At 38.7% G+C, this 16,351-nt stretch overlaps 2 protein-coding genes across 2 annotated transcripts; both read right to left on the bottom strand.

Moving 5' to 3' along the window:
• Positions 1-256: 256 nt before the first annotated feature.
• acadl (acyl-CoA dehydrogenase long chain) lies at positions 257-5,630 on the bottom strand. Its single transcript, XM_040051395.1, has 11 exons — positions 5,436-5,630; positions 3,613-3,792; positions 3,395-3,532; positions 2,872-3,036; positions 2,714-2,780; positions 2,468-2,632; positions 2,019-2,120; positions 1,585-1,698; positions 1,306-1,433; positions 1,134-1,220; positions 257-1,049 (listed from the first exon to the last, which is right to left on the bottom strand). Exons 1-11 carry the CDS (start codon positions 5,522-5,524, stop codon positions 956-958), a joined length of 1,329 nt encoding a protein of 442 aa, XP_039907329.1. The 5' UTR covers positions 5,525-5,630; the 3' UTR covers positions 257-955.
• Positions 5,631-12,347: 6,717 nt separating this feature from the next.
• On the bottom strand, positions 12,348-15,296 carry mylz3 (myosin, light polypeptide 3, skeletal muscle). The gene is made up of 6 exons (XM_040051619.1): positions 15,194-15,296; positions 14,799-14,826; positions 13,402-13,545; positions 13,150-13,320; positions 12,968-13,045; positions 12,348-12,878 (listed from the first exon to the last, which is right to left on the bottom strand). The coding sequence occupies exons 1-6, from the start codon at positions 15,194-15,196 to the stop codon at positions 12,850-12,852; spliced, it is 453 nt and encodes a 150-aa protein (XP_039907553.1). The 5' UTR covers positions 15,197-15,296; the 3' UTR covers positions 12,348-12,849.
• Between the last annotated feature and the right edge of the window lie 1,055 nt (positions 15,297-16,351).

The following is a 16,351-nucleotide window of genomic DNA, read 5'->3' as shown; positions in this document are numbered from 1 at the left end:
ATTTCACCATTCATTAACCGCACCGAGAAGACATCATTTAAATATGTTCACGTTTTCTTTAAGCAAACGGTATTATTAAAAATATTCATGACTGGGCCAAGTGTCCTCTTTTTTGGAAATCAAAATATGGTCACCCTACCATAAAAACACCAGCAGAATGAGACCGCTAACTGAGAGTGGCATATTATGAAAGCAGGCATTTAAGTGCATATTAACAAACACTGATTTTGAAAAAGAAAACCTCCTATAAGGGAAATTACGTCAGATATCTTTAATCTGATGCAGACTGGCCACATTATCAATGCTAAAACAAGGCATTGCTGACAAACTTTGTTAAAGAAAATTCTCTGTATTTCCTGTCATATGTGTACAGTAGCAATGCTGAATGCTAAAATTATTATTTATTATGTCCAAAGATTCAACTCATGAGGTCAGTGTATGTCCATCCTTAATATTACATATACAGTCGTGTGAGTGCAGAAGCTCCGCCCACCTGCTGCTCAAAACTTCTCTTTAAAAGGGGCATAAAGGGGAATACAGTGGTTGAACATTTACAGAATTAGAGCAAAGAGCAAACAGTGTTCTTTTATTCCCTTTATCGATCTGAAAATTTCAAGTATAATTAAACCAGTGGACGTACTGGTGTTCACATTCACACTTCCACTGCACGGCTATCACAGCCGAAATAATTCACATAACGATATGAGTGTAATACCTACAGAAAAAAACAAAAACAAAACTGGAGATCTTTATTGACAGTTTTGTGGGTTTTTGTTTTTTTCTGAGTATGTTGTTAAATTTTAACTGTGAAAAAGCATGGCTGTCATCAGGACACGTTCCCAGTGTTGTTTTTAGCTACACTAGATCCAGTCTTTTTACATTGCACCTGAAGATTCTGAATTCCAAAATTAAAAAAAAAAAAAAAAAAAAGATTACAAAAAACAACAACCCAGTTTCACTTCTGGCTGACGATGGTACGAGCGATGAGCTCTTTCATGATCTCGTTGGTTCCTCCGTAGATAGGCTGAACTCGCGAGTCCACAAATGCCCTGAAAACGCAAACATGTTGATGAGCTGGAAAAAACCCCCAAAACAATCAAAGCTCTCTGTTGCAATGTTTATGTGATACTAACTTGGCGATGGGGTATTCCCGCATGTACCCCCAGCCTCCGTGAAGCTGCAGGCACTGAGTGGCCACTCTGTTCTGGAGGTCAGACGCCCTTCAGATAAGATGAAGTACATCAGCGCGTGACAACAACACAGCTTAGCCTTTAGATCATGAGGTGGTAAACTCCAAAAACTCACCAATACTTGGCCATGGAGGCCGTGGCAGGATCCAGGCTTTTCTCAGCATGGAGCTGAAGGCAGCTATCCAGGAAGGCTCGACCCACACAGATCTCGGTCTTTAGCTCTGCTAGCTTGTGCTGCACAGTCTGTGGAGCGCAAAGACAAAAAACAGATAGTATGATGACTGGGAGGATGATTTGATAAACTTGTCCTCTTTTAATAGGAACTCATCAGGACAGACTATATCCTTATATGAAATATCCTAAAAATATTCACCAAAAGAATTACTATAAAGACCTGAAGGTGAGCGACTGTTTTGCTGAAAGCCTTCCGCTGCATTACATAATTTCTGGTTTCCTCAAACATGAACTCACAGCTCGCTATGGCCATGACAGCAACCAGCAGACGCTCCTAGAGAAGGGAAAAGGTTGTTTGACGTCAAATTAACCCAAGTGAGACGTTATCTGCAGATGATGTGTACAAGCACATGATAAAACATATTTAGGAGTGCCAAAGTACAAAGACGATGAGGCTAAAAATCCAAAGATTCATGTCTGTAGGTTCTGATTTGACTAAGTTGTGAATATAAAGATGTTTTAGGCATTTCATTTTGTAAAAATATGGGTGCAGCCAGACTGGATCTCCACCCAGGTTCAAGGTACGGAGAGTTACTCCTTCAGTGGAGGCATTAAATGTTTCTGATATGAACATGCCATAAATGTTGTGTTCACCTGAGGGAGTTCATTCATCAGGTAATAGAAACCTTTGTTGAGTTCTCCTAAGAGGGCATCAGCTGGGAGGCGCACATCCTCGAAGAATAACTCAGCTGTGTGCTTTGAAAGAACCAGAAACACAAGTGAGAGGATGTAATGAAGTATAAATCCTTAGTAGCACAAATGACAAAGTTCTGTTGTCACTTTTTAGCCTCATGCATTTGTATAAACTGTAATTTAAAGTAAAGGTTTGAAATTTAAAGTGCTAAGAGAGTTATATGTGCAATCAAAATTGCCTTTGTTTCTTCAGCTGAACAATCAGAGCAGTCTGATCGTCCCACAGACACAAAAGCTGTTTCAGACAGATACTTCTTTTTGATTTTGAAGCACTGAACCAGTTAAACCTACACTTGTAGACCACAAAAAATGATGTAGGGGCACTTCATATATTTCCATGACCCTGGTACCTGGGCTTTCAGGCCAATCTTCTCCAGCTTCCGCCCTTTGTGAAAGCCCTTCATGCCCTCCTCCACCAGGAACAGACTGATCCCGTGTGCTGCCGTCTTCGCCTCTCGGTTGGTCACGGTCACTACCACCACCAGATCTGTCATCCAACCATTTGAAATAAATACCTGAAGAGGTCAGATGGAGTAATATCTATACTGGACTTTAAATGTAATTGAGTGGATCCTTTTGAAGTCTTGACTCAGTACCTTGTTGCCGTTGAGGATCCAGTCACTGCCGTCCTTCTTGGCATACGTCCTCACACCCTGAAGGTCACTGGAAAAAACATAGAGGAGCTGAGTCGCTGAAGCTACCTGACATTATGTGTGCTGATTTCTTGATGTTACATCTGTGATTGAGTCCTGACCTGCCTGCTCCTGGCTCAGTCATGGCGATGGCAGCGATACATTTCCCAGCGGTCATCTTTGGGATGAAGTGTTTGATCTGTTCCTTGCTGCCGTAGTTGACGATGTAGGGCATGACGATGTCAGAGTGCAGCGCAAAACCTGGGCCTGTGCAGTTGCAATACATTCTGTAGTGGTGCAGACAGCAGAGATGAGATGAAGGATGAAGAGATAGCTGACTATAAGATCTGGCAAATACACTGGTCATCATCACTAAAGCTACTTTCTTGTGATTGTTTTTTTAAAATGGTATTGAGCAACAGTTCTCCAAGCTTTCTGAAGTGGTAAAATCATACCTGGATAAAAAAAAAAAAAACAACTGCAGCAATGGATCGATCACATGTCCTCACTTGGAAAAAGCTTAATTCTCTTTCTTGTGTTTTTAAAATCACATCTCAGCTGGAACTCATTGCTAAAATATTTCAGTCTCTCTGAATGTCGGTGAATAGCTTCAGATATAGAACGGTGGTTTGAAGGACAACTCACTGCTCCTCCCATGTGACAGCTGCAGAAAACAGGTCTCCTCCTATGCCACCATGCTCTTCTGGTGTCATTACTCCCAGCAGACCTTGCTCACCAGCCTTTTCCCACACCTCCCTGTTCACCTGACCTGCCTTCTCCCACCTGCAACAAAAAACAGTTGAAGTAAAGCTATTAAAGGCTTATTTTAATAATTCTTGGTAGGTCATCAAACTTCCACCTACTCTTTGTGGTAAGGCACTACTTCCTCTTGGAAGAAGCGCCGCACATTTTGTCTGAAGAGGTCATGGTCCTCATTGAAGATCCGGCGGGTCCCGATGTCCATCAGGGATTTGGCGCTGGAGGTCTCAGGTCGGCCTGAGGATGCGGGCTGCCTGAACTCCTCAGACTTACTGTGCTGAAATCTGTGGGGACAGAAATTCAACCACGCGTCACTACACAGCCAGCAAGTGCCTGACCTGGGAGCTCCATGACAAATTAACTCACTCAGCGGTCAGTTTTTGAGGTGACTCGTGGGTAAAAAATGTGAAATCCTGCAAAATAATTAATTGATGCAAATCAATTGCTAAGTGTTAACATTATTCAAATATTTTAAAATATAGAGTGCACAAAAATGAGCGCTTAGCTTACTACAATATGGTTGTCTTATAGAGGTGGGAATCACCATACATCCCACGATACGATATTATCACAATATTTAACTCACGATACGATATTATTGCAATTGTTTTTAAATATTTTGCGATATTCAGATTCTGTACATAAAGGTAAACGTTATCAATATTAATTTTATCTAATATCAAAGTCTCGCACTCAGTCTTTCTCTCATTTCAGTCAGTTTTATTGTTGACAAACTGAACGGTTTGTATTACAGTCTAGTCCAACTGAACTGAATGCAACCATCTGGTACAATTATAGCTATTTATAAAAACTATGAAGCCCATTCAGCAACTGAAGAATTTGAAAGTCAATTAAAACAAAAAATAATTTTACATTAAATAAAAAAGTTTTAAACTTAATTAAAATAAAACATGTCTTAAATTAAAATAAGTAAACTGTCATGTTTATTGCTGCCAAAAAAAATTTAAACACATTTGGACAGTGAAGGAATGTCAGGATTCTTGCTCGGAAAAAGGAACTGATCAACATGCTCTGAAGTCAGAGCATGTTCCAGTCCACAAAAACTTTTTTTGTAACAAAATATCGATTTCTGCTGTCCCTGTATTGATACATTATTAGCAAACAAAATATCAAGATACTACACAGTATTGATTCCCCACCCACCCCTATTGTCCTATAGTGGCCACCACACCCAAGGTTATTGACTTGAATTGGAAGAGGTAAGAAAACAAACTCCATTGACTACAATCTACAACCCACTGACATCTACTGGTGGGATTTTACACTTTAACTACCTCTGCTTTGCTTTTCTTCCCTCGTTGCCACTGTAAATAAGAATGATTTCTTAATGACGCCTTAAATAAAGGTTACACCAACTTTACATGGAATTACATGGATGTACAGCCTTGTCAGATCAGCTTCAGTTGACATCTCTTCAGCACACAGACAGTTTATTTAATATGGGAAGCTTTCAAACTACCTTTAGGCACACTTCAATGTGTGGAGACTTCAATACGATTTAAACAACAACAACTCTCAACCATAACATGTTTTATTTAGATAAAAATGGCCAAAGCCGTGTATCTTCATTTTTAGACTGCTGTAATTTTAAAACGTTCACTAAATTTTGAGATTCTGGTTTCGATTTTCACATTAAAGGTCTCCATGTAAACAACAGGTCACCATAAAGTGTGTCAAAGGTAACCGCACACACACATACTACAGTCCGACCTTTTTCTGTACTATAAAAATGCTCCGCAACTTCTACAGTAAAATATAAAAAAATATCACTAAAATCATGCAAAGTAAAACTATTTCCTAAAACAGCGTAAATGTTCCGTTCACAGCTTTGAATGCATTTCTTCGCGCTGATATCGACAGATGCGGCTCCAGCTCACCAGAAACAGCTTTAACTGCGCATTTTTACCTCGCAGAAACTGCAGCGAGCGGCCGTCCTCTTCCAGACACATTTCTCAGTCCGAAAACACAAGTTCCGATTATTCTGTTCGCCAACATATTCGAATCAAAGTACAACTTCACAGGAAAAAGACGAAAAGAGAAAAGATCGTTTGAGCGACACTAGATGCGTCACTCGCGTCGCCGTAGTCTTCTTCTTCTTCTTCTTCTACATTTTTATTGGCGGTTGGCAAACAACTGGAAGGTGCATTACCGCCACCAACTGGTATGGAGTGTGGGCTGGAACGTCGCTCAAAACAAACAACCCCCCAAATCCTTCCAAACAATTTCCCCTCTTTTAAAAACTGAAACAAGGCCTGATAACTTTTACTTCCAGATTCCTTTTGCAATAAATCAATAAGATCCAGCATCACTCGGTTCGTTTCACGGGTGCCTTTAAATGTGAACGCCTGAGAAGTATGGTTGTTATGTGAGGTGGGTCTCGCTTATGATTGAGTCCAAATAAAGCGGGAATTTGCCTTAAACTACGTTAATATCACAAATACAAACGATTTGTTTAGTCCATAAAATAGGGTGACCAACTGTCCTCTTCTTTTTGCACTTGTTGACTTGTAAAAGCCTGTATGACATTTTTTATTTCACCATTCATTAACCGCACCGAGAAGACATCATTTAAATATGTTCACATTTTCTTTAAGCAAACGGTATTATTAAAATTATTCATGACTGGGCCAAGTGTCCTCTTTTTTGGAAATCAAAATATGGTCACCCTACCATAAAAACACCAGCAGAATGAGACCGCTAACTTTTGTCTTCTAGTGATGGGTCGGTCGCGAACGCAATGGCTCTTAGAGCCGACTCTTTGACGTGAACGACACGAGCCGGCTCCTTCTCGCCAGCTGTGGGTTTTTTTTTTTTTTTTTTCTCTCACCCTCGCTCTCTCGCACTTTTTTCCTGCTTCATTCAGCATGCGAGCCTTGTGCTTTAAGCTGGGAAGAGGGGGGTAGGGACGGTAGTTACACTCAGTAGCACAGGAACAGAGCAGGAGGGAGAGAAAGAGAGCCAGGGACAACAACGTCACATTAGAAAGGTATAGTAATCATCCACAACTATTTTCAGTTGCAGATGATAAAGGATTCAGAAAGTTTATTCATGCAGGCCCATATGACAGAGAATATTCATGTTCTTTTTGTTTTCATATTATAATTTATATTTAATTGTGTTGTGGTTTGCAGTGTTTTGTGTTGTTTCACTTTAAATTTGTAAAAGGAAAAAGCTGAAAATTTAAATAGTTAAAAGTTGAAATGTGAATAGTTGATTTTTGTATTATATGATTTATTTATTACATTTTATGTGGAGTGAATAAATAAAAGTATATTTACGGTGGCCCCTACAGACAAAGCACGTACAAACTCCAAAACACGTAAAAACACGTACAAACTCCAAAGCATGTAAAAACTCAGAAGCACATAAAAACTCAAAACACGTACAAAAGACAACAGAAGTGCTCCAGGATGGGCAGTGTTGAGCTTTTGTTACCTAGTAGCTACATAAGCCAGCAAGTACCAACGACCGGATTTGGTGTGTGGTAGTAACAGGTAAATGAACATTTTTTTTAAAAATTATTTGACACTGCTTGTGTATAAATACACAAACAATACACATATGCTTTCATGCTTTCAATTGTGTAATTTAAGTGATCTAGGTAGCTCTGTTTTGGAAGTTCAGTACATGCTAGAAATGTGTTTTGGAGTTTGTATGTGCTTTTTGGAGTTTATACGTGTTTTCTCTCTAGGGGCCACCGCATATATTTATATATAAACATATATAAATAAAACCACTTTTTTTTTTACATTAGTAATTCCTTTTGTGCATAATTTTATATTGTTGTTAATAATAAATTAATTAAAGCAACAAAACAACCTGAAGAGCCGGTTCGGCTCTTTTTAGTGAGCCGAACTGAAAGAGCCGGTTCTCTAAAAAGAGCCGGAAATCCCATCACTATTGTCTTCTGTTGATTTGTTGTTCAGCATTTCCACCTATTGCTGGGGGTTATCCTATTGCGAACACACTCATTGCAGTAATTTAGAGTTTAAGGCAATTTTCTGACATTTATAGGCCAAAAAAGCACGCCAACAGCAGATGGGTTTTAATTAAATAATTGCACGATTTTTTGTGTTATTTCATAGTAAAAAGGTGATTCACACTTTGTGCCCAACAAAAATGTTCCAGGCAAGCGCATCAGCTGCTTTAAGAAACCAAAGACAAACCAAATGATGGAAATCTGGTGGTTTATTTGGCTTTATTTGTTTATTGCATTCTTCCTGTCACATGGTGAAATATAATAAAGAGATAAAATAGCATCTCTAACACCAGCTTCTCATTTAAACACTGTGAAAGATATGGAGTGATCTGTAAAGCACACAGGCAAAAATAGATCAGTTTAAGTTTAATATATCAAAATTTGGTTGACCTAGTTCAAACAGTCCCACAGTAACTGATAATAAAATGCATATAGTTTTCCAATGATAGAGCTTTAACATAATTTGGCTAGCTATATAGCTAGCTACATTTAATTGTTCAATCAGTCTTTTTTCACTGGACCCTAATCATCTGTTTTCAAACATTATTCCATAATTTTAACAAATATTATTTGAGCAGAATAATATTTTTTTTAAATAAATTTCTTAATTTTATGTTTATAGCTGCTTAAAGCTATTTTTTCTCTCCTTTTTCATCTTTCAGACACACAAAACATAAACAGATTACTTTAACATTTCTTGTGTGGTTACTTATTTTCTCATTTATTCTCTACCCAGTTCAGCTGGTTGATCTTTGTGACAAACATACCAAACAATGCTGTCAGGTAAACAAACTATGCAGAGCCAACACTCGTCATTGTTATTTATCTTGGTCTTGGTCGTATTGTTGGACTAGTTAATAGGTATGCCCTCATTGTCATCTGTTGGGATTTTACTTTGAAAGGACATGTCATGTCATGTTGCAGTGCATCTGTGAGAGTTTAATAAAGTCACGTTGGTGTGTGTATTCCTGTGAAAGCTGATGCCCCACATGTGTTTATTCCTCCGTTTACATCAATAACTAACTCTTATTATCAGGGACTAAAAGTAGTCCTGTTTTTGCCAGAATATAATTGGCGAGCCAGCCAGGGGAGCAGACAGCAATCCAGAAGCTGAGGACCTGGGGGGACTGGGAAGTTGCATATATGAGTGATTAAGACACCAAAGAAAAATAAAATTAAGGAAGAGCTGTTTCTGCTAATTTTTGCTGCATCTGGGTGAAATCAGGCTGGATCTCTACACACGTCAAAGGTACAGAGAGCTGGTCCTTCTGCAGAGGAGGCATTAAGTGTTACTGATATGAACATGCCATAGATGTTGTGTTCACCTGAGGGAGTTCATTCATCAGGTAATAGAAATCTTTGTTGAGTTCTCCTAAGAGGGCATCAGCTGGGAGGCGCACATCCTCGAAGAATAACTCAGCTGTGTCCTTTGAAAGAACCAGAAACACAAGTGAGAGGATGTAATGAAACGAGCACGAAACGAACACTATTAAGCAGTAAACTAGTCAAAACTTAGTAAACTAGTAAACCTAGTAAACTAGTCATTACCACAACCTTATTCTATCCCTGATAAATAAAAAAAGATGCCAAGAAAACCATTCAGAGATGCAGATGAGGACCTGGGCTTTGGAGGAGGGCATGAAATAGAGGAGCTGAGTCGCTGAAGCTACCTGACATTATGTGTGCTGATTTCTTGATGTTATATTTGTGCTTTAGTCCTGACCTGCCTGCTCCTGGCTCAGTCATGGCGATGGCAGCGATACATTTCCCAGCGGTCATCTTTGGGATGAAGTGTTTGATCTGTTCCTTGCTGCCGTAGTTGACGATGTAGGGCGTGACGATGTCAGAGTGCAGCGCAAAACCTGGGCAGAGATGGACAGGAGGACGCTGCTAATAAAGTTACAGAATTACACAGTGAATTCGCGTTATTCGCGTGTATTATTATATTTACAAAATACCACAGTTTTTGTCTTGGACGTATCATTTTATTTTTGTTGTATTTATCCACGACACCTTAAATATATAGATAGATATAGATATAATCATACAAAGTAAAACTATTTCCCAAAACTGCGTAAATGTTCCGCTCACAGCTCTGAATGCATTTCTTCACACTGATATCGACAGATGCGTCTCCAGCTGACTAGAAACAACTTTAATAGCGCATTTTTACCTCGCAGTAACCGCAGAGACATGCAAACATATTTCTTAGTCCGAAAACACAAGATCAGATTATTCTGTTTGCCAACATCTTCGAATCAATTAATCAGTGAATTATTAACAAATACAAATCAACAGTTTCGTCCATTAAAACAGTAGCAGAGTGAGACCTCCAACTCATCATTTATGGGTAGGTTTCTTCTTCTATTGAAGTGTAAGCAAGTGTGTTTGCACAGCATTTCCACCTATTGGTTGGAGTTACAAAACACTACCTGCAGAATTTATCATCTTAAAGGCAATTTTAAGCATAAAGTTAAGTAAAAAATTATAGGCCAAAAAAGTGTTGATGTATGTCTTTTGTCTGAGAAAACATAAAGCATAAAAAAGGCTCCCTGCCAGTCATAACACAGTATGGAAGCTTTTTTTTTTTTTTTTTTCTTTTTTTAATGTTTTTTATTTAAACCCAAATGCAAAAAACAAAAACACTATCAGCAGCTTCATGTATGCACCTTTACTACTACATCACACCACACGGGGGCAGGACTTACACAGGTTGTCTTACTGCACTGAAACACAAGCACCAGAGGCACTGTACATCCTGAGGGATTGTTAACATTAGGAAACATCTAATGCACAGTCCAGAATGGAGATGTTTCATTCAATAATCACACACTTTTTTATGTTATTTCAATTTAACTAGATGATTCACACTTTTTTGCCCAACAGAAAATGGTCCAGACAAGTGGGCTGTTTTAAGAAACCAAAAAGAAACAAGTGAAATCTGGTGGTTTATTGAGCTTTATTGATCTTCTGCAGTACCAGTATGTTCTCAGTATGCTCTTTGACATTAAAAAGGAAAATTGTTGCTGGATGACTGAGAACCTTCACAGACAAAATTGTTACTGTTTCAAAACGACTCAGATATACCTTCCTCTTAAAAAGTGGAGAAAATCTCATTCAGCTCTCATGAAGTTTCATTTTACAGTCACTGGAAAGATCTTTCAGCGAATGTACAACAACTACATATTAGGACAAGTTTACCATGTAAATTGTTCCATTTTTCCTGTCACATGGTGCAATATAGAGAGATAGAAAAGAACATTTACTCTTTGACTCAAACTAGGCTGATGTCATAGGCACATACAAACAAATATTAATGATCATTCTGTTATAGCATGAATATTGCAAAATAAATCAACAGTAATTTTTACTCTAATAAAGAAAAAATATATATTTTTAGTGGGGCAAAAGTCAACAATAGCTGAATGGCTTCTTATTTAAACACTGCAAATTATATGTAGCGATCTTTAAAATGCATCGGCAAAAACAGAGCACTTTAACTTTAATATATCAAAATTTGGTTGATCTCTTTTGGGGGAGCATTTTGTGTTTCTGTTCTTTTGTGAGTAATTTATTCAGTTTTACACACACACACACACACACACACACAATATTATGGTTCATTTTTTTCCCCCACTTTGTTTTTTTTCTCTCCCTTTGTCTGATTTTTAATGTTTTATGTCCACTTTTAGTGTTGGACCTACATGGACTCTCTATGCTTTTTCGTGCTGGCTGGATCCTTTGAACGTAAAAACAAGTGAAGGAACCACTTTGGATCAAATCCAGCTGAAGTCTCAGTTTTAACTGTTACAGTCCATAACCGTTACTTTCTGTGTAACATTCATTTGAATATTAAATAAATTGTATGAATATCTTTCAATATCTAGGAATATCCTATTTTTTAGAAAGAACCAATATGACATAAATATATTTTTGTAAAATTTCAATTTAAAATCTCATATATTGTATGTGTGTTTGGTAAGTAATCTACATTTAGATTAACCAAATTAACCTTAAATAAGTGCTAATAAAATTAGAATTTTTGTTTTTTTTAAAGTAGCTGGTAGACACTATTTTATTATTCTTCATTCTGTCTTTTTGACTTTATTGTTTTAATGGACTAAAATTATGTTTTATTATATATTGCTAAAATTTTTGCTTGTACTGTTAGCTAATAATGTAAATTCTAGTTTTTGTTTCCAATTCAGTAGCTAGCTGCTATAGTATAACTACTATTGAAATCCAATTTATTTAGCTAAATTTTTTTTAACTGTGTCCAAACTGTTATGTGTTTCAACTATAATGTTAGCTAACAATAGAACTGCTAGCTACATGGAAGTATCCCATAGCTTTTTCATAATTTTAGCTAGCTACCGTATTACAGCGATCACCCCAGTATATCTAGGATAGATTTTTAGCTGTTTAATCATTCTTTGCTCACTGTACCCTAATTGTTAAAAAATTGAACAGTTGAACAATTAGACTGTTGTATTGTTATTCCATAATTTTAGCTAATATACATTTTTGCAGAATTATTTACAAACTGATTATTTTAGCTACACATCGGTGTCCATTATTGTTTCATTATGTATATTTAACAATTTTATTGTTTATAGTTACTTGGCTATACTTAAAGCTAATTCTTCAGTTCTTAATTCACTTTCTGACCCTTTTCCTTTTTAAATGTATTTAATAATTTATGCTTTCTTTTTTGGCTCTATCTTATTCATAGCCTTTTGTTAAGCATCAACTTTTTTACATAAATTTCTTCAATCTGAGACCTGCGGCTTGCAGTCTACAAAAGCATATGGGCAATGAAAGATCAAGAATCAACCCAGATGGGATGTACGTTGGAAAAGTTTATTCTCAAATGAAGAGAGTGAAAATAAATACAACTTTTCAGGGAAGGAGGGAGCTCTGGCGCTCTGACCACAACCATTCTCCAGCACCTTTGGCATTGCTGGGCCAGTGATGGCGTGACTGAATGAGGTGGCGGTGGGAATGGAGGGATCTACCCTCACTTGATGAGTGGTCACCCCTTTTCCCCCGTTCCTCACCCCATGTGGTGAGTGGAGACGCGCCCCAGTGGGGGGAAGTAGAGGCCGAGTGATGGAGGTCTACAATGGAGAGGTGATGGCGATGTCCCAAGAGAGGAGGGTGAGAGACGAAATGGAAAAGAAAACAAAATAAACAAAACGAAAAAATGGGCGTGCTTCAACATCCCTTGTACATAGTCCTTGTCTTTCCGTGGTTGGTCTTTTAAGCAGTGTAGATGTCACGAACACTGTGGGGCTGTCTGTAGGCGAGCTACAGTTTCTTCAGCACTCTCGCTGCTGGCCTCTTACACAGACATGATGTGCTTGACGAAAGCTGCAGGAAGAAGTTAAAATATTTAGCTTCCTGGAAATTCAAAAAAAAAAAAAAAAAAGGAAGTGGAATGGTTTGAAGTCCGGTCTTACCCTCATAGTGCACACTGCCGTTCTCGTCCTCCTGGCCGGCCATAAGGGCATCAATCTCTGGCTCGCTCATCTTCTCTCCTGTGGATGCACAACGATCCATGTCAGGGATATGTTTCCCATTTCACTCACTATTGCATGCTAAGCAAACTATATGTGTGTGCTTCTAAATTTAGGAGGCTCACCCAGAGTGGACAGCACAATACGCAGCTCAGCACCCATGACTGTGCCATTGCCCTCCTTGTCGAAGACGCGCAGACCCTCAACGTAGTCATCATAGGTTCCCTTGGGTTGAGCGTCGACCTCCTTCAGCATAGGCAAGAAAGTGTCGAAGTTGACCCTCTTGTTGGCCAAGTCTGTTGATAGCACACCAAATTATTACACATACCATGACACAGACTGCTCTTTTGTGTTAGAAAAAACAGTTTATGTCTCACCGTCAGCAGTTGGGTTGCCCAGAATCTTGTTAACGGCCCCGTTGGTGGGATTCTGGCCCAGAGCACGCATGATGTCAGCCACCTGGTTGTAGGCCACCTGGCTGTCACCAACTCTGTCAAAGAGACCAAAAGCCTCCTTGAAGTCTGGCCAGGAGGAGAGAAACAAAGTTGAGTACAAGTTCTTCAGGACTTATAGTTACGGCTTCAACAATAAGGAAGAATTAAAACAAAAAAGTCTGCCAGAGTCTTTTTTTTTGTTCCATCCAAATGGTATAATTGATATTATTTTTATGGCATGACCTCCATGTTTTCTTTGCTGTGTTAGATCCATCCCCTTTGGGTTTCCTACTCTATCTATTACAGTGTTACTACTAGTCGTCTATGTCAGTTGCACAGTGCCACAATGTAGAGGAAGATTAAAGACAGTAAAAGCCACATAATTCTGTCATTGTTCTCAGCTAATTGAGAGGGACAGCTGTGAAGAGGAAGGCACCAACTGGGGGCCCAGACAATGGTTGGCTATGTCTGTGAATCCCACCAGGAACTCAAAGTGACCTTTTTGACAGATTAATGTGTTCATGTGGCTTCTGAACAGCAGTTGTACCCTTCCACCACACTCGACCCACCCCGTCCTTCTACATTCCTGCCTCCACTTGCATTTACAGCAACATTGCGTGCAAACTGATACACCCTGACAGAGAAACGCAGGCCATTTAGAGACATAGCGACATGGCCCCCCGTGCAGTCAAACCCAAGAATGCTGACTGGGCCGTAATTAACACCGTAACTTGGAAAGGAACTTAATGTTAGACATATAGTATAGCTGTACCAGAATGTGCAGAAGCAGCACTAAACAAATAAGCCTGATTGAAAACGTGTTAAAGGTTTGCCTGCAAGTCTAGGATACACAACTGGAAGAGTTTTAACTACACAAAAGTATCCATTTCCAAATGGGGACCCCAATATATCCCATAGGGCATGTTTATAGAGGACATGTCTTTCGGCAGTTAAACAAAAAAGGTATGGGGTGATTCAGATTCTTGTGTAAGCTGATGCCACCAGCACCGCATCTTAAACCCTGACCTAAGGATTAACGCCCCTCCTGAATAAGGACAATGGCAACTTGCAAGACAAGGCTGAGAATAGACATGTCTGAAATCTTTCCCGACAGCTGGAGAAGTTGGTAGAATGGCATGGCGCTCTTCATCCTCTGCTTCCACTTTTCTAGCACTTTAATCAGATTAAAAGTTCATCTAAGTAAGCCTGGAGCTACTCTGAGAGTTTGGTTCGTGTGACAATTGCAAAAGCTAGACGTAAATACCTACCAGCACATTGATTGAGAGGTTGGTGCCTTCATATATGAGGCAAAATTTCTCTTTTTCTTTTTCTTCACTTACCCTCAATCTGGTCCGGTGTGAACTCAGTCTGTCACATTTAAAAAGGCACATTAACAAATACACAAACACACAGAAAACAGAGAAATAAAGAAAAACAAAATGAGTATATCCGGCTTATGTAACTGTCCAAAGGATTCTGAACACATGATGGATGCTGAAACTCTAAAACGGCCTCTTTGCATTAGAATATTAGCCTTTTTAGACATTAAACATAGACCTGTGAATGCATTCCAAGACTCTAGTCCTGGGTGCCAGTCTTCATTTTGCCTCACTAGCAAAAGTCTCAGTTTTGGGGTCATTATTGAGCTCATATCCAAACCAATTAAAAGGAAAAAAAAGGTAACTCCATCAGCAATGCCCCACCCAAAAGGTCCAAAACAGAAGTTCGTACACACCATTTTGGAGAGCAGGAGCTGGAGGAGATGAGAAGCTGAAGTCCCAAGACAGTGTGGTCCTTAGCCATGGTCAAAGCACCCCTCTTATTTATTCCGGGCATGTGATGTCACATATGCTAATGGACAGATCAGATGACACATTGGAACATCTTTAACTTTCTTAGGGCAAACGGAAAGGAGAGCTGTACGCCCTCGGAGCAGTGGGAGTAGGCCTTTAGAAGGGGACAGGGCTATTTTTAGAAGGCTGAAAGAACGGTTGCAAGATTTCAAAGAGTCTGTGAATGCATTACAATTTCAACCGAAATGCTTTCGGCAGCATTGACACTTAGACTTCTCTCCTCTGGAAAGAGATGTGCAGCTGGTGAGTGAAAATGCAGAAAACTCCGCTTCCTTGAGGCTCACTTGAGGAGGGCTCCAGGTGTGAGGAGCTCATTTACAGGGTGGTATTTTTAAACAGCCCCACCGCTCCTCCTCTTATGGTTAAATAACAGAACCGGGCAAAAAATCGTTTGAAAAGTTCACTCCATTCAGGCATGTGTTAAAAACATTGACACTGAGTGGCAGATAACCTGAAAACAACAGGTTTTATAACAATTCTAAAGACCTTAAAAAGATCTGCTCTCACAGCGCTACCCTCAGAATAGGACAAGTAACAAATAAATTCATAATATGCAGATTTGCTGGCTTCGACTAACTAAAAATTGATCAGTTTGTCCATTAATAAATAGGCAAATACACTGGAGCAAAGTTAAGCTTACATAATGTAGGTTATGTTATTAAGAACTACATTCATAGCACAATAAATGACGTTTTTAAAAGTCAATTTCATTTCCATCTTCAGCAGAGCTCTCCATGGTGCTGACAGCGGAACAGAAAGAACCAATAAGATTAATCTTAATAAATGAATTTCTTGATACATTTTTTGATGTAACAAACTTAATTTAAAAAACTCGAAAAAAATCAAAAATCATTACCTGCGATTCTGCGAAGTGCAGTTTCATTTTTCAAGTTATTTATAGCCCACCTATTACAAATCACAATTTCAAAAGCATCAAGGTTATCCTTACTTTATGTAAGTAATAGTAACTAATCCTCATATACAATTATTACCCAACAGTTTAGATTCATAGATGCACAGAGGTTCTTTTTAATCGTTTA

The sequence above is a fragment of the Simochromis diagramma genome, unplaced genomic scaffold (assembly GCF_900408965.1).
Source record: "Simochromis diagramma unplaced genomic scaffold, fSimDia1.1 OVJJ01000107.1, whole genome shotgun sequence".
Classification (NCBI taxonomy): Eukaryota; Metazoa; Chordata; class Actinopteri; order Cichliformes; family Cichlidae; genus Simochromis; species Simochromis diagramma.
The sequence above is the reverse complement of the archived record's forward strand: the minus strand, read 5'-3'. Positions and strand labels throughout refer to the sequence as shown.

Bases quoted from the DNA above. Each gene is read 5' to 3' on its own strand.
- acadl (XM_040051395.1), bottom strand. From the start codon at position 5,524: ATGTTGGCGAACAGAATAATCGGAACTTGTGTTTTCGGACTGAGAAAT. The intron at 3,037-3,394 runs GTGAGTTGTCCT...GCACCACTACAG, and splicing joins GCTGTCACATGGGAGGAGCA to AATGTATTGCAACTGCACAG. The intron at 1,221-1,305 runs GTGAGTTTTTGG...TCTTATCTGAAG, and splicing joins GCCTCCATGGCCAAGTATTG to GGCGTCTGACCTCCAGAACA.
- mylz3 (XM_040051619.1), bottom strand. The intron at 13,321-13,401 runs GTGAGACATAAA...TGCTATCAACAG, and splicing joins GGGCAACCCAACTGCTGACG to ACTTGGCCAACAAGAGGGTC. The intron at 13,046-13,149 runs GTGAGCCTCCTA...GTGCATCCACAG, and splicing joins TATTGTGCTGTCCACTCTGG to GAGAGAAGATGAGCGAGCCA.